We start from the raw sequence: 23,927 nt of genomic DNA, 5'->3' as shown, positions 1-23,927 counted from the left end.
TTTCTTAGTCAGACAGGAAGAACTTTAATTCCAGTGGTGATTCCAATGGCCTAGTCAAAGACAGCTAAACATCTCTTAGAATCATAGGAATCATAGGATCATTTAGGTTGAAAAAGACCTTTAAGATCATCGAGTCCTATGCTGTGTCCTTCCTCCCTTCCTTTTGATAGGAGCTTCTACTCCCCTGCAAGCTGGGTCACCCTTTCACAACGTTCCTTTTCAGAGGTGTTTCTTTAGCTACCCTGTAGGAGTTACTGGCTTAATAAAGCTTTGCCAACCGTCTTGAACTTGTCACACTGTACGTGGAAATTTTCACTAAGTTTACAAGATCCCTCCAAAGCCTTGAAGCATCCAGAGTTAACAACACATTTCATAACATATACTATATTCTTCAGTGGGTGTCTGTCATGCGTCTGGGGGAGAACAACCAGCAGCACTCCCAGATTCCACTAGTAATTGACAGGGAGGGAGAAGAGAGCAAGAAAGGGAATGTGGAAGAAAGGCAGTGTATAAAATGTCTCCAGCCACAGTAAAATCTCGGGCTAAATTTGCACTTTGAATCTGAAGATTTGAATTCACAGACCTGCAGGTTTTCAAGCTCTTAGAACTTAGTTTCTTGCTGTCTCACAACGCAGCACCATTTCGTGCTTCCATTTATTGAATCTGCATCCTAAAACTGGAGAGGAGCTTGTTTTGGTTCCTCTTCTCTCCTTTGTTTTAATTTCTAAATCAGAAAAATACTCTTCAGTTTTAGCTTAGCTCTCACTAAAAGAAGCCTTCTCCTGAGAGTTGCAGCCATTGAAAAATGGCAAGTTGAAAACGGAGCATCTCCTTGAGGAAAATCTCAAATGGCTGCTAGTGTGTTACCTTGTGCCACATAAACCTGCAGGTCTTGATAACCAAAAAGAAGAAAGCAAATAAAAATCTTAAACAAGCTGAAATGGAAAAACTTGGATTACAGCTGCCCAAGGAAGTTGGGATGTACATGCTTAATGAAGAATTAATTAATGCTTACAAAACCTGAGCAGTTTGGAGAGACTTGGAGTTGGACTCATCTACTGTAGAGACAGAAGAGCTCGACTGGAGAGTCCTTGCTCTGTGTACAAAACCTGCCAGTCAGTGATTCTCCCCTTTTGCTTAACAGCTCTCTAATCATGAACACCTTTCTGTAGCCCTTTTGTGGGGTGAGATACCTTTGTATACTTTACCCTTTTATTTGTAATTTATTCATTTAAAAAAGTGCTTCTCCTGTTGCAGCCCTCTTCAGTGGCTTTTTGTGGTCATATGCAGAGGCTCTAGTGTGAATATACTGTGCAAAAATGACTGGCTGTCATGTAAGGAGAAGGGAAAACAAGAAAGCAGGGATCTAAACCAAGAGGAAGGATGCAGAATACCCATGACTAAGCAACGGTGAATTAATACCTAATTAATACTGGCAAAAACATTCCTCCCTGTCATTCTGTGTATTTTTTCTTTTTCTTATAAATCTTGTTTGACTCATTATGGGTAACAATTTGAGCATAACATCACAATTGTTAAATACAGAAGAAATGTAAATGAGCATGTTTTTCTAGTGAGGGTATCTTAACATCATGATGGGTAACTACAGGAGGAATGTAAATTGATACGGTTTTCCACTGAGGGTACTGGAAGACAAGTGGATGAGGAAGGCGGGTATAGGAAGCAAGTGCTATAGGCAAGGCAATGGAAGTTTAGTAGGTTAATTATCTTCAAAAAAATCTTTTTAAGACTTCATAAAATAATGCAGAAATATTCATAATTATTATTTGCATGAAGACTGAAGAAAATGGCTTTTACAGATACCTTGTGTGGAAAATAAATACATCTGGAAGCATGCAGACATGCTTTTCCAGATTGAAATTGAAAGCATTGAAATCCGCTTTCTCAAAAATTTGTCCCTGAAGCCAAATATTTCATAGAATCATAGGTAGAGATTCTCCTGTTTGTTGCTATAGGAATAAAAGCAAAGATGGACTAAAAAAAGGATTTGGATGCTGCAAGATTTTTCAAAATGGAGCACACAATAGAGATAAATTCCTTTGGTTTGGTAATTTAAAAACATCATGTCAGTAAATTCTTCATGTCAGGAGGAGGTTTTTTTGGTAGGAATGACTCTGACAGAGGTGAGTGTTAGCTTGCACGATACTACAGTAGTTTTGCTTGCGTTTTAAGTGGCTTCAGGCACCAAAGTAGTTTGTTTCCCACTTGTACAACCTACTTTATGAAGATGGGGCATTTCTGACAATGGAAGCTTCTTTTCTGAGTTTACTCCTTGAAGCCTTATGATCTGGTACCCAGAGAGTGATACCAAAAAGGTTCCTAAGGCACAGTGTGTATTTAGGGATAACAGGTTTTGTCAATTACTGATATATTTCTTACAGTACTGTAAAACTTTTGGGTTCTTTCACAACTCAGGTGGGGCAGATCATGCAGGCTTGCTTAGGGGTTTTCCTTTGTTTTGGTAGAGGGTTGTTGTTTCGTTTGAAGTTATGTGAACCTCATCATTTCCAAAGTGGAATTTTAATCCAGATTCAGTCCATCAGAAAAACTCTTTAACAAACTCTGGAATCAAACAGTGAGCTTTCCAAACCGTCATGGAAATGCAAAAGTTTTAACATTTAACCAAGGCTTTACTTGCAAAATTGTAGAACAGGAGCTTTTCTTCATCAGTTTGGTACAAGTTTTTTCACCTAAACAAATTATGTGTGCAGCTACTGGTGGTTTTTAATCATATCCATAGTTTTGGTAAGCCTGTTGAAGTAAATAAGAGTATTTCCAGTAGTGTTAATGAGTCTTGTATCAAGTCCTTGGGACTGAGTGACTCATTTTTCTCTCTTCTCCAGGTTTTCTATACATCTTCTGTTGCAAAAGTAAAAATTTTAACTAATGTGATAGCTAATATGGATAATGATGTTTCACTGGTATAGAATTTTTTTAACTTTGCACTGTGTAGTTTGTTTCCTTTGCACTTAAAACTGAACTGTAGCAGAGAAAAAAATGGCTAAAACTAACCAAAAACCACCAACAGAAAAGTTTTCTGTGTATACCGGCACCATTTATGAGGAAATTCTTTAAAAATAAAGTTCTAGGGTGAAGGTGAAAACCCAGATTCCATTTTGACATGTGCAGACCAGAAAAGCAGAGGTGTGATTTTACGCTGGTATGCAGTATTGAAAAATGTCTCATCCTTTCCAGCTAGATGTCATCTGAGGCTTTAGAAAATAAGTTCCTATGCCAAAACAGACTCTTTTTTTTGTATTAAGTACAGAGCTATTTCTGAAATAAATTTGGTGGAAAGTTGGGAAGTGTTACCTTTTTTTCCTTGTCTTGGTCACCTCAGAATGTCACAAAAATAAATCCTCTGGCCAAAGTTCATATGTGCAATTAAAGGATAATAATCAACCATCTGGAGGGCTTGAGAGAAGCAGAAACCATGCTCTGAATAGAAGTAGACATGACATAAAAATAGTATCCAGCTTTCTGGGCAGATCAGACTTAGGCTTTCCCTGGAGCACCCAAGCTGTCCTTTGGCCACAGTATAACCACTGCAGGTGGCCATCACAGTGGAGGAGGCTGCAAGTGTAAATACAACATCAGATAGGTTTAGCATTTAGTTAAATTACTGTAAAACCTTTACTGTTAAGGCTGACCTTTGCCTTGAGTCTCTAGACAGGATAAAAAGCAGGCTGTCTTACCTTCATTAAGTTTTTACATGGTTTGAAAACATCCTTTTCCAGCTATGCAGTCACAGGCGAAGTGGTAGTTTACAAGCTTTGTGCTGAACATGTCTTCCTTAACTGCCTGAAACATTCATCAGCCAGCTGTCACAAATTTTTAAACAGTTGAGGCTCATACCATTTTGGCATAGGCCTTTGATAAGCCTTTGTCTGGTCTTGCAGATTTGAGAATCATTTTCAAGACGGGGACTTGCCTCATACCATGCACTTATTGGAGTAACTGTCTGTCAACTGAATCCCTTAATGAAAATGTTTTTACTATGACATTCTTTGGTTACCCCTATGGATTACATGGTGTCATCTTGCCATCACTACCTTTTCAGAAACACATAGCCAGGATGTTTTCGTAGATGCGCAACCACACATATTATTCCTGAACTTTTGCCAGTCTCACAAATTAAAAGCAGACATCTTAGCATTCTGTGAGTCTTCAAGTAGCTTTTGTCTTAGAGAAGAAGAAATTAAAATTCTTGAAAGAGTGCATCAGGGGTAAAATAAAATGGCAGTATACAGCAAAGAGTGTTGATTACTGAAATGAGGTTAAGAGACTTAGAGGTCATTTTAATTAACTATCTTGTCCATAGTGACTCTCTAAGGCTCCAAAGCATCACTTTTGAGCACTTGTCATTCCCAGGAAGTAATTTTTGCTATAATTAACTTGTAAGGTTTAGCCTTAGTGCCTGTGCCTGTGAGGCTGTGAATAGGTATCAGGATTCCTAGCATCATTAAGTTGCTCCCGAAGTCTTGTCAGAGTTGATTCATTTAACCAGACTGGAGCATAGTGCTCTTCATGTGATAAAATCAGGCAGTCACTGTGTACTGTGTACCAATTTGAGGGATTGTACATGGTGTGGTTGTCACTTGGTCAAACAAATTTGACTCTCAGCTCTCAGAATCAGTTTCCAATTGAATACGGAGAGTAGGAATATTTTAATTTAATTTTTAAATCCTTGTCTTGAGTTACGTGTAATGTTCACTCTATCCAGGCCAGTGAATATTGCAAAGTGTGTTCTCTGTGAGAATAAGTACTACTCCTTTCAACATTTCAAATAAAACTGTCTACTTCTCTTCCAATATGAAGCAAGTATTTTGTATAAAATGCGGTTTGCATCATTTTGCAAGTGTTCAGAGTTGGTAATCTGTTAATTGCCCTGGGTTTGCTGAGAGGGAGAAGAAAATGGAGAAGCAAAGATGCACAAAGTTCATCAGGTCATAACCCACAGCTAAAGAAGTCATCTGTTTGCAGATTTTGGCTTAAAGTCTTTCAAGGGTTATTTACCTAAAAGGCAATATAGATGTTCCTTCCACTACCTTCTGTCCATTTGGCTGCCACCATCATAAGAGAGCAAAGATAGTGGAGAGAAGGGATGAGATGGCTTTTCTGTTGCCTCTCCTGTTCAGTCCCATCCAGCTGACATCTCTGTGCTCTCTGTGGAAAATTGTTTGGCAGGTTCCTCAGAACATTTCATGATCAACTCCAGGGAAGAAGCCCTCTCTCTCTCTCTGTCCTCTACTGCTATGCTCCTCGCTTCCTCCTGCTGTGCACATTCTCTTTCATCAGACACAGGGGTCCAGAAGTACTTCAGACTCTGGTACCACTTCAGCAAAGGCAGTGGGCAGCACGAAGAGTATGCTGGAAAATACACCATGATGAAAAGGGGGCAAAAGCCCACTTGCCTCGGAGCAAAATTAGGGCAAATAGGTTGCAGACTTTTTATGATAAGCTTAATCTATCTGCCAGGTACTCAGCAGCCAGAATGGATGGGAGCAGTTTCTTCTGCTGTCTTGTAAGCAGGCTTGTTCTCTTCTGTCACTCTGCAATCTGCTGCAGATGGCCCAACCTTCTCACCCAGAAACAGTGCTGACTGCACAGGGGAGTGTGACCGGGTCCCTTGAGAAGAGAAAGCAGCAACACAGATCAGTTTCATCAAACAGGAAATTGGTTTCTCCTGGTTTTGTTGGTGTTTTGATGAAAACAGAAATCAAGACTCTGCACAGAAATGGGAACCTCTTCAGGCCAAAACCCTAGGGTTTAATTTGTTACCATGCAAAACAAAGCCAGACCAGCAACTCACACTACCATTGCAGATGTTTTAGTAGTGCTGACATCTGAAGGTAGTTTGAGGAGTTGAATTTTTTATCCCTAGTCTGAAATTTATTAAATATGAAGTGTTTTCCTCCACAAGAATTGGAAGAAAGAATGGACCTTTGTGGGGGGGAGAGGGGGAAGTTGAGAAAGATTAATTTTACAGAAGTGTGTATAATATAGTTAATTGTATAGTCTAATTGTAGTTACGCTGTTTAGTTATAGTTTGGACCTGACAGATTTGAAACAAAACCCAATACAGTTAAGCCTAATTTGCAGTTTTTCATTAGTATAAAGCAGAGAGAAATGGCAAAATCTCCATCTGTATAGGTGTGTGTAGCTGTATGAATTTTACTCAGAGCTGTATCCTGTTGTAACAACCTCAGATCTGGCTCATTCTCCTGGCCATGAGGCAAATCTGCTGGGCTTTTTTCCATGAGAACAAAAGAAACATTCTGAGGATAGCTAAAAAAATAAGTGGATTTTTGGCCCAAAAAGTTCAAACAAAGGGTGTTCCCTTGTAAATGCCATAGTAAATACCCATATAAAGTTTCCATCTCCTTGTGGTGTGTAATTTGTTTCTCAGAGGAGAATGCCAGAAGATAAAATACAAGAACTTTCCTACATTGTGGCTGCTAATGCTGCATGTTTTTTTTCACAGATTATTGCTATTAATTCCAGACTGTTTGTTGGTTAGGGCTTCACAGAATAGTCCAGAGTATAACATTCCTTTTACTATTGTCAGGCTTTCCTTCAGCTCCAGTTTTTATGGGTTTATGACAGTGCTTGCTACATTCTGTCTGTGTTCCCCTAGAAAAACTCTTATCTGGAAATACACATAGGTGGTATTAAAAACTGTGTAGAGATAGAGACAGGAAACATCAGTGTTCTGGTGGAATGCAGAAACGCCTACACGGGCTGGGAATACTCTAAGTCACATTAATTTAAAGGCATATATTCTGAGTTTACTGTCTGTTTAAAAAACGCTTGGAGCTTTGGAGGAAAACGTTGACCTGTTAACTGTTTTCTCTTTCTGTCCCTCATTTCAGTCTTTGCCCATCTGCTGCCCAGAGCATCCCGTGAAGCCTGCGTAGGCCTGGGAACGGCAGCCTGTTAAAAGCCTGCTGCAATAACTTTAGCGTCATAGAAGACAAACCTAGTGTGTCTTACAGCAGTGGCAATGTGTGGGCTCTCTCTGGGGAGTCCAGGCCAGCGTAGAGGTGCTCTAGTACCTTTAAATGCAGTAGCAACTAGTTTAAATCTTCTGCATCTTTTTTACTTCTGTGGCACAGAGGTGCCATACGTCTCAAGACAGAGGGTATGGAAGAGGGGTTTGCCTGCAGGAATATTAAGTGCTGCAGAAGTTACTCTTTCAAGTAACTCGGTTCACAGGACTAGGTTTTTCTAAGTACAAGAAGAAGAGTGGGAGGCTGAGTAACCTTATTCCAAGAAGTCTTGGTGTCAACACAGAATGTAAAGATTGCTTGCCAGACCTCATGGTTATACATCAGAAGAGCTACATGTAGGTAAGCTGGTGTCTTTGGGACTTCCATTATTATGTGTCTCTCAGAGGCATTAGTTTGTATATCTACATATACTCTGGTCCTCTAGCCCTGTTTCTATTGTCTGCTTGGCAAAGAGTATCACCTGAAATGCAAATACACAGTTTCTCTCTTTTCAGAGTCTAAGCCTTTGCCTCAACATAATGAGGATCAAAATACACAGTCACTTGAAAATCCCTTCACTTCAATTTTTATGTCATTGTGAATTGCAGAGGAGTAAAACACGTATATAAATTTTGATCTCTTTTATTTCTGAATGGAGATTGAAAATACAATGCCTGACAAAATACACCATTTTTAAAACATGGCACTCCTGTGAGCACCCATATTCTTCCCAGTTGGCCAAAAACACTTCACAAAACTGTCCCAAAAGCAGTGCAGGGGTGATGGTTAGGTCATGGCACAGGAGTACACAAAGGCAAGGGCACTTGGTTTTCATTAGTGACTTGATTTCAGCAAGGGTGGTAGCCAAGCTGTATTCATGTATGGCTTTTTTAGGTGGACCAGTACCCCACCTTGTGCCCACAGTTCAAACACATGAGAACAGAAGTAATGTGATCACAAAAAATTGGACTGAGAAGGAGCATACCAGGCTCAGAGACTGAGGCACCTTCTGCCAGTATCTCTTTAGTGTAACAGTATCTGAGGGTTACCTTCATTCCTACCTTTTCCACTACTTAGCAGTCATGCTTCTTGTTGGCACTCATCCACAATAATGGCTTTCCTAGCCTCGGTGCCAGAGAAGTTTGGCCTAGCAGCAGTACTAAGCTATACTTTGGCCCCAAGAGCATAGTTTGCATGGCCCTCAGTTCCAGTTAATGTATGAGGTCTCGTGCTCTGCCATCCTCCAGGATTCTGCTGCCTTCGCTCTCCCGATAGCACTTCACCATCACCAGCAATTCTTCAGCAGCTGCCTGGACACTTCCCACTACATCACAGGCAAGAAGGCAACTTGCACCCTGAGAATGTGCAGGAAGCCCAGCTTGCGCCCTGAGAACATGTGGGAAGCCCTTTAATTGTCTTCTTCTTGTTCCTGCTCTTCTTTTTAACTACCTGTCCCTCAAGATGTAGGTGATGGATTAGAGCTGTTACTTGTCTGGTTTTTGCCTCGAGGCTGAGGCACAGACAAGTATTAAAGGTAACAAGTTCAAGGTCTGTGAATATGATGCTTCACAAAGTTGTCTGTAACATCTTAAATTTCACTCCCGGTGATGCTAGAGATTGATTTATTCTCACTGCTTCTAAGGTCATTTCTGGGAGGCCTCCTGTGAAATAGAAAGTGCAGTGCCTTATACATTCCTGCGTCAGAGGGGTGGTTTATCATCTGTCGCTTGCATCCCTCACTGGTTCACAGTCTGCAAAAGTGCAAGAAATTAGCCAAGGACTTGGCTCCAACTCAGGAAAAACCAGGGTATTTTTAGACAGCATTAATTATCTTGTGAACCTAACTAATTGGAATCAAATGCTGTTTAGCAATAGATTTTCTAACTAAAAATCAGTGGTTTAATAACCATAAGTCTTAGGTCCGTTAAGCAGTGATGAAATAGTTATTGGTGCTTACCTTTTGGGTTTTTGGTTTGGTTTTTTTTAAACTTTTTTCTTCAGGTTTCATTTAAGAATGTTCCCTCCTTCTTATTCTCCATCTCTGCAGGTGTAGATAGCCTTGTTTATGGCAAAAGACCTCAGAAAAAGGGCATGCATTTAGAGAAGAAGGTAGGGGCAGAAGCGCAGCAGAGTTTTTTCCTCCCAAAACATACAAATGATCTCTCTGCCCTTTAGAAAGAGAACAATGATTCTGCTTCTTCAAGGTGGAAAAAATACCCTTGAGGTTGAGAAGAGGATGGAGAAGTGGGACATAGAGCATGATTTCTCTTTCATGTACAGAGAGGCTGAGCACCTGATGATTCTTGAAAGAATCACACTCTGCTGTTTCCCTGCTCCCTTTCTGGCAGCAGCAGCAGGCTATTTCTTTCTAGTTTAAACAACTGCACTTCAGTAAAGCCTTTGGATGTTACAGGTTGCTACTTCAGCATGTGTTTGGTCGATACTGATAGCAAGAAGGGGCCTTACGAACACAGCCAGGGATTCCTGCTTTATGGGAGAAATCCTGTGTTGCAGAAGGATAGGTCTTTGCATAGAATCATAGAATGTTTTGGGTTGGAAGGCACCTCTAGAGGTCATCTAGTCCAACCCCCCTGCAGTGAGCAGGGACACTGCTAACTAGATCAGGCTGCTCAGAGCCCTGTCCAACCTGGTCTTGAATGTTTCCAGGGATGGGGCCTCCACTACCTCTCTGGGCAACCCCTTCCAGTGTTTCACTACCCTCATTGTAAAGAATTTCTTCCTTATATCCAGTCTAAACCTACCCTGTTTTAGTTTAAAACCATTACTGGTCCTGTCACAGCTGTCCCTACTAAAAGATTTTCCCTGTCTTTCCTATAGGCTCCCTTTAAGTACTGGAAGGCTGCAATCAGGTCTCCCCGCAGCCTTCTCTTCTCCAGGCTGAACAAGCCCAACTCCCTCAGCCTGTCCTCATAGGAGAGGTGCTCCAGCCCTCAGATCATTTTTGTAGCCCTCCTCTGGACCCGCTCCAACAATTCCATGTCCTTCTTGTGCTGAGGGCTCCAGAGCTGGACGCAGTACTCCAGGTGAGGTCTCACCAGAGCAGAGTAGAGGGGCAGAATCCCCTCCCTCGCCCTGCTGGCTACACTTCTGATGCAGCCCAGGGTACGGTTGGCCTTCTGGGCTGCCAGCGCACATTGCCAGCTCATGTCCAGCTTTTCATCCATCAGTACCCCCAAGTCCCTCTCGGTGGGGCTGCTCTTGATGAGAGTGACTAAGGCATGGGAGACCAGGTTAACACTGTCTAGTGGGGGATGCAAAGGTGTTTTTCAGAAATGTTTTAATGGGAGGTTCTTAACAGAGGGAAGCTTTGTTAGACTGAGGTCTAAGGCTGTGTATTTGCTTGTGTGACTGCACTATAATCTTTTTATCTTTCATCTTTTTTACCATAGCTTTTGCAGTAGTATAGTTCACTTTGTTGGCAGGCACAGGACTTGGTACTTAAAACACATTCCTAAGTTCAAATCTGAGGTGACCCTCAGAACAGATTTGTCAGCTTGCAACTGACATTGCTTTAGCAAGAGTCACATCTGTCCTTAAGGACTTCCTTTATGTCTTGCAAAGAAATGAGAGGGGAGAAGGACAAGGGAAAACAGGGGAAATGAAGTGAGAAGCAATCACTTCTCCAAATGTTTCTTGAGCAAGCGACAGTTAATAGTGAGCATCGTGCTCTAGCTGTTCTCTCAGTGCTCTTGATTTCCATAAATGAGACTCTATTTTGATCTAGATATTTAGATAATTTTAAAAGAATTCAGGACATCTGTCAGTTTCCATAAGAATTTTGCATGAGGAATAGAGAATGGGATTTATGGCATTTTTCACAGGAAATCATGGGTATCAGTAGTGATTCCAGGGATTAAGTAGAAACTATACCATCAAGGTTACAACAGCTTACTGAACTCTACACAGGAATAGCTGGGCTGGTTTCACAATATGTAAAAAAAATAGTTGGCAAACCCAATACTTTTTATTGTCTGATTACTGGCCTGAGCCATTGCATGTGCTTCAGCTCTCCTAAGTTAACCAAAAACTGTCTGACTCTCACCCTGGGCTGCTAAGTAAATAAACATGGAAATAGTGACATATGTTCTCCATCTGCAGAGTCATGTGCTGTATCTTCAGTGCTCAGAAATGTTACTTAATAGGAGTATAATCACTGTTGTTGAAAAGTATATTTAATGATAAAAATAAGGGATGTAAAAGAGGCCAAGTTTGGCACCTAATGCAGTAGTGACAGTTTATTGAGGATCTGGCAGAAATGGCTTCACTTTCCTGTTTATAATAGCTTTTACTTGCTGCATTCCCCATCTGTGATTCAGCAACTGGAACTACTCTGATCTGCAGAGAAAGGAGGAAGAAATAGGTAGCTTTTTTTTCTTTGTGATCATATGCACCAACAGCTGCTGGGAGTGGGTGTTGGAGGCAACAGCAGAAAGGGAGCATTTCACATTAGACTAGTAAAATAATTCAGGACTGTACAGGGTTCTGTTAATATTTTCCCAGAGAGTGAATTCACCATTTTTGCCTGAATGAGGAGAAAATCTGAGGATATGGAGCCTCTGACTCCTCCTGGATTCCTGATGCAACTTGCTGCTCTCAGGAAAGCCAGTTTGCTCATTCAGTTTGACCAGAGAGTCATTTTTAGTTACACTCTTAAGTCCCAAGAATCATTGAACACAGAACTCTGTTCATGTTGCTGAGTAGGTAAACACAATGGAAATGGATCTTGAACCACCAAGCATGTTCTTCACTGCAGAAACCTATCAGTGCTGTGAAGCTTGGAGTGCATGCTTTGTTGAATTCTAGACCCCAGTCCCTTATTTTGGTTGGAATTACCGTTGAGGAATCCCAGGAGAAGGTGATCTGTTGAGTTAGCTGTGTAACATGAGACTCTTGCTCCCTGCTTCTGGAAGAAAGTGTAGGCTGTGCTAAGCAAGCGCTGGCTGAGTCGTCGTGATTTCAGCATGTCCCAAGTGCCACAGGCAGCAGAGTTGATTCTCACGTCTGTCCAGCTTCCTCTGGGTGTAGCAGATCAGGAGTTGTTAAGGAACCATTTTTTTTCCCCCAGCCCCAGCTCAGACTTCTCTCTTTCTGAGTAGTCCCTCTTCCCAGTTGTGGATAAAGGCAGACTATTGCGTGCCTTCCAGTGTGTGCTTCTAGCTCATGTGCAAGTTAACCAAGCAGCATATTGTGCAACCCAGATCGAACTTCTTCACTCCCCTGATGTATCTAACTGCGGTCACTTGGGATTTGGTCTAGGGATAATTTTGGCCCTTTGGGCATCTAGTAGCTGCTTACTAGTCCATCCTGTTAGGGACGTGTTTGTTGGTACAATGAGGAGTAATGAAAAACCAAGAAAAAGTATGCAGTGACTTTGTTCCCTGTATCTGATTTGAATCCCCCTCTGCAAATGTGTCCTGTTCTTGGCCCTCCCTTTTTCTTCTTGACCCATAACCTTTTCTGTCAGCTGAAAGGAAGGAGGACAGTTACTTGATACAGGGTACGATGGTTGGACCAGGCCTGGAGAAAACTGGGCTTCCAGTGCCTTCAGACAAGGCAGATACTAGATCTCTGAAACAAGTATTTGCTCATCTGTGTAGCACAAATTAAACAAAATGTTGGGGTTCTTTTTAATGGAATTTGCTTTACTTCAGCAAGTCTGTCTTTTTTTTAGTTTTGTAAAAGCAAAAATACAACTCCACAGCAAGTATATTAAAATGGCAAATAAGTGCACCTAGGACAGGATGGTGATGTTTCTTTCCAGTGTTTATGTATTTAAATAGTAGAAAGCTATCCAGAGATCTGGGGCAGTTAGAACAGTACTATTTAGAGTAGCATGCTCTGTCACATCAGCAGTGATCAAGGTTTACTGGGGAATGCATGTCTGTGATTATGGTGAAGACCATGTCCAGGGAAGCCTACTATATAGTAGTTCGGCTCTGAGCAAAGCATCTTCAGAATTGATTTTATTTCCCCTTTTAAGTAAGGGTCTGATTGTGTGTGAAGTTTTGGACATAAAACCTTTACTTGCACATAAATAAATTAATAAATAATCTCTATTTGCATGGCAAACTTTGTACAAGTTAATTTCCCAGAAAGACCTTTTTGTAGTTTTGGAATTTGTTGTACAATTTTAGCACGATATGTTTTAGAAATGTGCAGGGGCATGAGGACATAAATCAGTATCCGAGCTCTCAAAATCAAAAGTGCTGGCATGAGCCAATGCCCATCGCTAATAGGCATTTCTATGTTTGCTTTGGGTATGCCCTCCAGATGTATCATCAAGGCTAGATTTGATGTCTGTGCAAACAGCGAACCTGTAAACACTGACTAAAATACTACTGAGATTTAAACCAAAAGAGCTTTATTTCAATACATGGATGCCATTCCTGTGTATATAAAATTTGCACAAGTTGTCAGGATATATCTTGTGAACTTGTGCTTGAATGGGTATGGGTAGGCTTCTTATTAAGCTGCAATACACTTATGGTCTGCTTTTTTAAAAAGTTTTAAAACTGTGCATAAATGGATTTTTTTTTTTTTATTCCCAGTACTGCTGCTATTACCGAGGAGGATATTTTGCAGTCAGAACCAATGCTTTGCAGTAATTACCCACCTAAATGTGCTGGCCCCAGGCCTACCCAGAGATGCTCAGCACAGCTATGGCTCACTGCCAGACCTCCCTGTGGAAAAAGGTCCTCATAGGTGTCCTAACTTTTAGAAGCTGTGGTAGCTCTTGGGCTTATATTCTTCCTCAGGCAGATTGTTCCCCACACTGTGTATGCTTGGGGTACTGAGATGGGATGTTCACCCAAAGGACTGCATCTCCTTCCAGGAAACTTTTCAGTTCTTCTGCCCTGTGGGAGAGGATCCAAGATTCTCATTTTTTATCATGAACAAGTTATTTCGGCTGGAAGTTTATTATGACTGTTTGTAGTGCTTAAAGATTTAGAGCTAGATCATCTCAAAGAGTCATTCTAAGTGATGCAGCCTACTTGGTAGTGGGATGTTGCATTTTTGATGTCTGTAAACTCAATAACAGGTTTGAGTGAACCCTTCCCCATGTATCATGTATAGAAGTAGCTAAACTTCCAACTTGTTTCAGCCTGCTTTCCCCAGTGAGAGGAAATTTGTAAATCTAATAAAGAGATGGAGCAAAATACATCAAATAGGAACAGAAAAGACATCTATCTTGTTAAATTGCTAATCATGTTGCTGTGAGAAGGATGCTTAAGGAATACTGACAAAGAGCAGATGGATGAGCAGGTTCAATGCTGTCTGAAATTAATGCAGAGCACATGCTGGGGATAACAGGAGATATTAAAGAGCTGGAGAACATGCTGAGACTTAGCAGAAATCCTACTCTGATCCCTACACTTAAAGGCAAGCTCAAGGTTTTCTTTTGCAGTCTTTGTACAAGTCATACATGTCAAATGTTTAACTAAAGCCACTTCCTTGCAGATATCTTGTAATCCTAGCATGCTCCTGGCTCATGTTTTTTTTATGGCACCATACATGTTGCAGACTGCAGAAAGGTGGATTACAGTATCTGCCAAAGGCTTAGATTTTTTTCCTCCTTAGCATTCCAAAGGCATTTCTTGGGCACAAATTCTGACAGACCTACCATATAGGAGATTTAAAAAAACCCCACACCTTCCCAGATAACTTAAATGTGACAACAAAAGCTGTAACTTCTGGAGGCAGTCTCTACAGATGAGACCTAGGGTGTGGAAAATCTTGGAGAAACATACTTAAAAGATCTTCCGGTGCAGGTCCAGTGAGGTACATTCCAGGGGCTGGGGTAGTCTGTTTTTCTGCTGGTCCAGACCAAACATTTTTTGGCTTGTAAACACCAGGAGAGAAACCCACGACCATGGTTCATTGTTTGGCTTAGTAGGATAGACTTGAAAATTACAGGATCCTGGGGCACATTAGTGCCCCATTTTTGCAGAATATAACAGTTACAGCAACAGCCAAGAGATAACACTGTGAAATACATGGAGATGGCAGGGGACTGGGGAGTTATATGCAGTTGTGGCTTCCATCATTATGCCTCCCATGTTACTCGCATTCTTCCCTTGCAGAGTCCACTCACAAATGAACTGTGAAGCAGCAGGAGAATGGTGGAGAATGGTTTTTTGGAGACAGGAGGGAGGGTTGAGCAGCACTGCATGCCAGTACTGCAAGAATCCCAAGCTCTTCCTCTGCTGCAGCAGTAAGAGGGAGGGCATCAGGAAGTCTCTGGCTGCCTTATGTGGAATGGGGATCTTCATTTCCTCTGTGACATTTTCCTTATAAAGCATCTTTTGTTTGGCAGGCCATTGTCACAGGGAATACGTAACAGACCCTTGTTCCTAGTGCTTCCTCAAATAGAGGGTGCACCTGGTCCTTAGGCAAATCTGATGGTGTAGTACCTTGTCAGGATGAGAGAGGCAGATGTCAGGGTAGAAAGATGTAGCACACGATAATGTACCGTAACTTCTTTGCAGTTGCTACCTGGTGAAAGCTTTTACTTCTATTTAGTAAAATAACTAAGTTTTATAGTCAGGCCCTGTTATGGTTTAACCCAGCAGGCAGCTAAACACCACACAGCCATTTGTTCACTTCCCCACCATGGGATGGCGTAAAGAATCAAAAAAAGAAAAGGCAAAACTCATGAGTTGGGATAAAGATAATTTAATAGGACAGAAACGAAAGGGAAATTACTAATAATGACAAAAGAATATACAAAGCAAGTGATGCACAATCCAATTGCTCACCACCTGCTGACCAATGCCCAGCCAGTTCCCAAGCAGCAGACCCATGGCCAGGTTTTCCCCTAGTTTATACACTGAGCATAACGTCATATGGTGTGGAATATCCCTTCGGTCAGTTGGGGTCAGCGTCCCGGCTGTGCCCTCTCCGAACTTCTTGTGCACCCCCAGCCTGCTCACTGGTAAGGTGGGGTGAGGAGCAAAGAAGGCCTTGGCTCTGTGCAAGCACTGCACAGCAGTAACAAAACCATCCCTGTGTTATCAACATTCTTTTCATCCTAAATCCAAACCACAGCACTATACCAGCTACTAGAAGGAAAATTAACTCTATCCCAGCCAAAACTAGGACAGGCCCATTCATGGTGGCAAATATAAAGCATGACTGATGGCAAATACAGCTGCCACAGCACTTGTTTCACACACACAAAGGTCAGGGTGATGTATTTTGTAATTTTCATAACTTTTTTTGCTGTTGCCAGGGGACAAGAATCTTAGATGAAGTAAAGCAGTAGAAGAGAAGTAAAGCAGTAGAAGAGGGAGTCCATACCTTCAGGCTGTAGTTCTCCAAGGGCATAAATGAGATTTAACTTGAGATTGTGGTCATCCTGATATTGTAGACTATAATTTGAAGTAGTTCTAGGCACACACTGGGTCTTCCACATGACTTCCAACGAATGAATAAAAGTACAATACCACATAAGCCAGGTCAAAGATCAATGTAACCAAAAATCTACTGTATGTTCAGTAACAAAACCTGAAGAAACAAGGAAAGAATTGCATACAAACATCCAGTGATCATTGTTTAGATGCTCTGTGACCTATGGATTGCATCATTTTTAGTAGACACCAGCAAACCAGAGTAAGAATAGGTGTATTCATACTATACTCTGATTCTGGGACAGATTCACCACTTCATGATGCTGAATGCACATCCATGTAATCAGTGTCAGAAAAGTAATTACAGTAGCATAAAACCAGTTAGATTAAATGGAAAACTGGATGTTTGGGGATTGAACTATAAAGACTATGTTTGTGATTTGCATCAAGATGTCATTTCATTTAGGCTTTACACATATGGGGAAGAAATGAGAATTAGAGACTACAATCATCACAGTAGCAGTGTACAAATAGAGCTCAGGTTGATGCAGGAGAGTGCAGGGTATTGCCTAGCTGATTCCTGGCATGTCCCGCAAAAGATAAACCTTTAATCGGATCCTTCATTAGCATCAAGTGTGGAAAAAACAGCTCATGCTAGGGATTACTTAGTAAATGTAGTTAGTGAGAGAAATTATGCATTGAAGAAAATATAAAATCCCTCAAATTAATCTTTGAAATACGTGGAGTTTGACTGTACTCTCTCTTACACTGGGATAAATGAAGAATAATTCCATTTCAGTGGCTTAGCTACACCAGCGTAGTTGGAAATTGAGCTTGCCTGCTCTCCCAGGCTTTTAAAAGATTTACATTTTTAAGGCAGAATTGTTTATCCTTAAAATTTGTACTTGAACATTGAGAGGAAGAATCATGGCCTTTGACACATGATTTCTACCTGTTTAAATCCAGGCTGGAGTCTTTATGCCATCATATGGGTTCAATAACTTCGCCGCTGGCATTAGTATTTGCAGATTAAAAAAAACCAAACCTGGTAATATGTGTAAGTGTTTGGTGAATCTCTGAAATATACCTTGTTGTCACTTTCACAATGTCATATTACTCTTGCTTGAATATTACAACGCCAAATTTGTCATTATTGTAGGGAGGCAGCACAGAACAATTCCCACTGAATTTCAAAGTCTGTCCTTTGATTTTTTCGTGGACTTCCCTAACACTCCATGTCCGTTGTTCAGCTTCAGGCAATGTCTTGACATGTAGTTATGCGGTCATATGTGTTGGCTGAAATGTTTTTATGCCTACTGTGTGGGTCTTTTTTTATAGCAAACCAGTCTCATACTCCTTTCTAATGATTTCATTTCTATGTGCAACTTTTTATTTTTGATAGATAAAGTAGTAAGTAAGAGTGTTTCACTGGGGGCCTAAGAAATCATCAAGCCCCCTGTGATATTCAAAACCAGAAGAGACAGGCTGTATTTTCTTACATTTTTTCAGTTAGTTTTATACCTTACAAGAGCATAACTGTGGAGGAAAATGCAGGAGACATGCTGAGGTAAGCATGTGTTATTTCATTCTCATTTCTGATCAGAAGGTTATTGCACTGTCATTACCATAGACGATAGAATCTGAATGTGAATCATTGGCAAATAGCTGCCATTTTATGAAAGCAGGTTGTTGTTGATGACAATTTCAGTGTGAGCTATCTTTGTGCACTTAGGGAGTGTGGGGCCTGTGCTTGTTTGAGTTAGCACACTAATCCCTGCTTCCAGATATCCTTTCATTCCTGTAACAAAGAGGTAATCCTCTGATGTAACTCAGTATTCACTATGCTGGTCTCAAGACAAGAATTACATTAAACAAAAAGCATTTCCTTGCTCATCCCTCCTTGCTTCTGGGCAAAGAACAACATGGTTCACATACTGGCAGTAGTTATATCTTTTGCTGAGAAGATCATACATGTAGATGTGCACATAAGTGTCCTCTCTGTTTAAAGGCAGATACTGTTAAAATGGTTTTCCCATTTTAAAATTCTTGCCTTTTTTTGTGATTCTCAGCAGTGCCAGATTGATGCTTATTTGCACTGGGGTTCATTCACACTCTGATTTGAGCCTTTTTATACCACCATATTGTTGGCAAGGGGGAGCAAGCCTAGAAAAAAAACTCAAATAGTTTTTACAGATTAGCACTGGAGGAGATGATCTTTCACCACAGTCAGTTTTTGCGGGTATAGAGGGCATGTCGGCGAGTGCAGACTGGTGACTGGAAGGCAATGAAAAGTTGGCACTGTTTGATTCTCGGAAGAGACCCCAGAGAGACACCTGTATGGTCAGTCATGGATGGGGCCATGTGTGCTCTTCAGATGTGCTTGCCCTTCAGGTTCTCTCTTGCCTCTGAATGCATCTCTGTGTGTAGACTTAGGCCATGCTCTGGTGCTGTCTGGAGAAGGAGGGGAGGGGTCCACAGTCTAGATGAGTCAGGTTTGGACAAGTCCAGTCTACAGTACATAGCTGAAGCTCTGCTCTTCCACAGCTGATTTTGGATGGTTTTAACCTAAGCTGTGGCCAGGCTAGCCTCTACAGCTGTGATGGAAACACACAGGGGTCAGTGTGCTTATGCTTCATTCTTAAACCATCTCTTGGCATCATGGATAGACTGTGTGATCTCACACACTTGGAAGTAGCTCTGTAACCAAGAGTTATCTTGTGGAAATTTTGAATGTAGCTTGCGTGGAGTTGCGTAGCTGAATACATCTGGGAGAGTTGTGGGGTCAATGAGCAGTTCTGAGACTCAGGCTTGGAGAAGATTCTACATAAAAAGCCAAGACAGGAAGTAGTTTGACTTTTTAGAAAGGTGGTGGGAAGCATTTGAAGCATACAAAAGGATTCAGAACATTTGGGGAAACTTGTCTTTCCCAGTAGAGGCATTAATAGCCATTTTAACAGTATTATTTACCTCCTGCAGCTTCACTGGAAAGAGCAAATTGTAAGTGTAATTTCAGAATGAACCATTTTCGTCAAAGCCAGACTGATTCAAAGCCCTAAGCAAATTACTGGGTTTGTTGTTAAAAATGGCCACATCGTAGAATGGGTGATTATTTTTACCCCATAGTTCTCAAAACAGAAATAGAAAAGAGCTGCTGCTTCTTCATCTAAGGTGAGGTTGCGAGAAAGAGAGAAGTTAGGTTGGATTTTTGTTGTTTTGTTGCTTTTTTTCATGAAACACTTCTTTTAGAAGTCTTTTTACATGCCACGTACAGAACAGAAGAGACTAATTCACTTTTGCTGGCACATGCAGAGCAGCTTTGTCATACAGGAGGTCCCCTGTGATGCTTAACTTGCATTCTTTCCTGGGTCCTTTCGGATTCACTTCATCAGTTTGTGCTGGATACTGATTAGTTTTAACAAGGATGCACAAGACACTTCCACAAAGTGCCAGAGGGAAGTATTGCAGAGATTTCAGAGTAATACCTCTGATACTTGCCACTTTGGAGATGATCATCTGAAGCGTGTGAGACTATTTCAGAGAGACCTAATGTCCAAGGAAGGGATTTCCACACAGAAGAGAGGAAAGAAGCAGTAACAGTCCAGGATAAATGTCTTGGATGGGAAGAGCAGGTGAACAACATGAAAGGATTTTTTTTTGCAAATGCTTTTCCACAAGTCCCAAAACAAAAATGAAAAATTCACAGCTCTAACTCTGATTGGATTTCTCTGCCCTTTTTCCTTCATGAAATGCTTTGATTTGTGCTTACATCCTTTACTGCTTAGGCATTTTCATTGTCTTTTTGAAAGTGTGTTTAAAATACAGACTTGGGAAGCCAATTCACAGTACCCAAAATCACCTCTTAACTGCTACCCACTCGGTTGCTTTCTTCAAAATAAAATGGCAAATTTATTTGAAAAGGAAACAAAAATATTATCTCTGGGAGCTATTCAAAAGACTCTGCCCATTGGGATATAAATGGAAAAAAGAAGTGCTAACTGTTCATATGGGTTGAGTTTTTAAGATATATTCCATAAAATTTGGCTTATGAAAGTCAATTCTCCCATGACGGGTAAGGAAAAAGGAAAAAGCAGGAAGCTGTTTTCATTAATAAGAGAAGGGTCAAGGTATCTCAGCACCTAACTCATGGAACAGACACAGCTGGTCCAGTATCTACCAAAGAAAAGGCTGATGCCGCCAGAATCTCTGAACTCCAGGAAATATACTTCAATAGGAGAGATCTGCTCCGGAAAGGGAGCACACCTGACTATGTAAGGAGGAAGGCACTTGAGGGTGTTTATGGTTGTACAGTTCTTTATACCATCCAGAGCTACACCAGATGGTACAAAGTGACTGTACTGAGGGGAAGAAATGAAAGGCTGACTTGCAGTCTGCAAGAGAAAGTGTGCCTATTAGGAAAATATGTAGACAGTGAAATTAATGAAACTAGAGCTTTTTTGGCTGGGTTTCAGTGTTAATATTACATAACCTTCTCAAAATATTTCCTGAACTTTACATCAGGAGGTATGTTTTTCAGCACAAGTGCCTTTGAGTTCTGTTTCAAGCAGTAATCAATACTTCACTTTATCAGCACCTATTGATTAGTCACTCCCCTTTTTCTGACATCATCCCATGAAATTGGCCAAAGGCCAATGGCATCCGGGGGTGCATTAAGAGGAGTGTGGCCAGCAGGTCGAGGGAGGTTATCCTACCCCTCTACTCTGCCCTGGTGAGACCCCACCTGGAGTACTGTGTCCAGTTCTGGGCTCCCCGGTTCAAGAAAGATGAGGAATTCCTAGAAAGAGTCCAGAGGAGAGCAACCAGGATGATAAAGGGACTGGAGCATCTCCCCTATGAGGAAAGGCTGAGAGAGTTGGGCTTGTTCAGCCTGAAGAAGAGAAGACTGAGAAGGGATCTCATCAACACGTACAAATATCTTAAGGGTGGATGTCACGAGGACGGAGCCAGACTCTTCTCAGTGGTGCCCAGCGACAGGACAAGGGGCAATGGGCACAAACTGAAACATAAGAGGTTTCAGTTGAATATGAGGAAGAACTTTTTTACTTTGAGGGTGACAGAGCACTGGAACAGGCTGCCCAGGGGGGTGTGGAGTCTCCTTCTCTGGAGATATACAAAGCCCACCTGGATGAAGTCCTGCGCAACCTGCTCTAGGAGAACCTGCTTTAGCAGGGGGGCTGGACTAGATGATCTCCCAAGGTCCCTTCCAACCCTTACCATTCTGTGATTCTCTGAAATTAATAAAGATAATTATGGTGATTTCCTGAAGAACAGAATTCAAGGCAGAGAGAGATAAGACTCAGACTTAACCAACCAATCTGAAGTTCTCAGATAAGAGGTGCCTTTTCCCTGTGCGTTTTCCCTGCCGCTGGAATCTCTTTAAGGCTTGTGCCTGTAGGTGCACAGAGTTAAAAATACTAAATGGGATATAAATGAGCACAAAAGCTTCAGGGAGCAGTTGCTTTGATTAATTGCTTCATTGTTTGTGGTTCATATATTTTAGCAAGTACAGTGTGTAGATCATATATAATCCCAATGTGTAAATCAAGGGCAGGGTTTTATTGCTAGTTTGTGTTAGTGTGTTGCTAAGAATTTGTATGCATTAAACTTTGCTGTAGCTTTGAATGGCAAGGATTTTGTCTGAATGAGTTTTTTACACCTCTAAATCAAGAATGCCTTTGTGAAGTCAGCACAGGTTTTATCAGTGAAAATCTGGTGTGTCTTCTGGGACTGGGCTTCTTTTCAGGAAGATTAATCATGGACATAGTATCAGTCCCCAGGCGATCACTGGAAAGACCACCACCGACTTTAGTGGGCTTTAGTTCACCCCTGTAAGGACTCTGCAGCACTTCAAGTGGAGAACGCTCCTGCCCTAAGTCAGGCTGGATGTATGAGGTAGAAAAAAATAATGTAAAGAAGTAGAGCAACATGCCTGAAAAATTGTGCTACCTGTGAACGGTGAATATCCTGAACTCCTTTATGTCATGTTTTCTTTTGTTCAACAGCTTGTCCACCAGGAACATACAAGCCTGAAGGTTCACCAGGTGGAATCAGCACTTGCATCTCATGTCCCGATGAGAATCATACTTCTCCACCAGGAAGTACCTCCATTGAGGATTGTGCGTGCCAGGAGGGATATCATGCCGTAGGACAAACCTGTGAAGGTAAGTGTTTCCATCCAGGAACAGAATACCCAGAATACTGAAATGCACAATGTAGTGCTGGGACATGTCAAATTTGCATGCAAGATTCTCTTTGTCATTCCAAAACAAGGAAAGTACCAAGATGCAAGTGAAGTTGGAAATTAAAAAAAAAAAAGGCTTACTTCAGTAGCCTGTTGCACTCCAGCTAGCATTGTAACTCTGTTCTGGTTGTTTCATTATTTAGTTGTTCACTGCCCTGAACTTAAGCCCCCTGAAAATGGTTACTTTGTCCAAAATGTCTGCAACAATCACTTTAATGCTGCCTGTGGGATCCGATGCAAAGCAGGATTTGATCTTGTGGGAAGCAGCATCCGGCTTTGTCAGCCAAATGGCCAATGGTCTGGATCAGAGGCTACTTGCAGAGGTATGGATGTTGTGTATTTGAAAAGTTTTTTTTTTTCTGTTGGATTAATTTGTTCTTAACAGTGGTTTTCTCTGCTCACTACATAGCTAGGCATGCAGGTCTGATCCTGTTAGCTCTTGGGTGAAAGAATGTACCAAAGGTAAACTCCCACTCCAATCACTCCTTTTCCCTCCTTCCTAAACTGGAAGGAGGACATCCACAATAGAAAATGCAGAGCAATATTTGCTAGGCAGACAGTTTTTTGCCAGTGAAGCTACACTCTCCTTCCTTAAACCTCTGTCCACCTAATTTCTATGAATTCAGGTAAATTTAGGTGAATTTACGTAAATCCAGCAAACCCACAAAGTATATATATAATATATAAATATATAAAAGGACCTGGGTGTTTCAGAATATCTACCAGACTCCTGGCATAGATAGGCATTGGTGTTGGGAGACATTAACCATGGAAGAATTCCATTTTGCTTTCTTACAGTTCCTTCTTATGAAATATAGGAAAGGTTGGGCTTTGAGCATAGTTTTCAGAATAATTTTGAGTGGAGTTTCACTAGGGAACAACTGGAAGTATCCTGGAAGTTCACTGTAAGAGAATGTCAGCTGGAAAAGAAATAAACAGAAAGTGTGAAAGGGAGGAGACTGGGAAAGAGCATCCTGAAAAACATTATTTCTGGAATTCTTACAAGTACACAGGAATGCGTTTTACTTTGTTATCACTTGTCTCTGCCTGAGGTAGTGGTCTGGATGATTTAGAAGGGGAGCTGCATCCCCATGTCCTGTCTGGTATGTCTTCCAAGGAGGGCCTGAAAAAACAGGTAGCAGCCCTCACCTCCTCAACAGCCACAGGTTGTAGTTCAACATGTTTGTGTTGGATGCACTTGACGTTAGTATGCTGCACTGAAAGCTAGTAAACAAAAAGTCATCAGCTCCTTCTGTGACTCTTGCCCTGGCCCTGAGTTCAGGGAAAGGG

The 23,927-nt window shown here is 41.4% G+C and overlaps 1 protein-coding gene across 1 annotated transcript in view; it reads left to right on the top strand.

Annotated features, from left to right (window-relative positions):
- Positions 1 to 23,927, top strand: part of SVEP1 (sushi, von Willebrand factor type A, EGF and pentraxin domain containing 1) — a 113,577-nt gene that overhangs the window by 5,776 nt on the left and 83,874 nt on the right. The window contains exons 3-4 of the mRNA XM_035890816.1: positions 22,399 to 22,557; positions 22,781 to 22,960. Of these exons, the coding sequence (XP_035746709.1) occupies positions 22,399 to 22,557; positions 22,781 to 22,960 (339 nt within the window). The remainder of the gene's footprint in view (positions 1 to 22,398; positions 22,558 to 22,780; positions 22,961 to 23,927) is intronic.

Source organism: Egretta garzetta, unplaced genomic scaffold (assembly GCF_000687185.1).
Source record: "Egretta garzetta isolate BGI_Z169 unplaced genomic scaffold, ASM68718v1 scaffold22, whole genome shotgun sequence".
Classification (NCBI taxonomy): Eukaryota; Metazoa; Chordata; class Aves; order Pelecaniformes; family Ardeidae; genus Egretta; species Egretta garzetta.
This window is presented reverse-complemented; position numbering and strand designations above follow the sequence as displayed.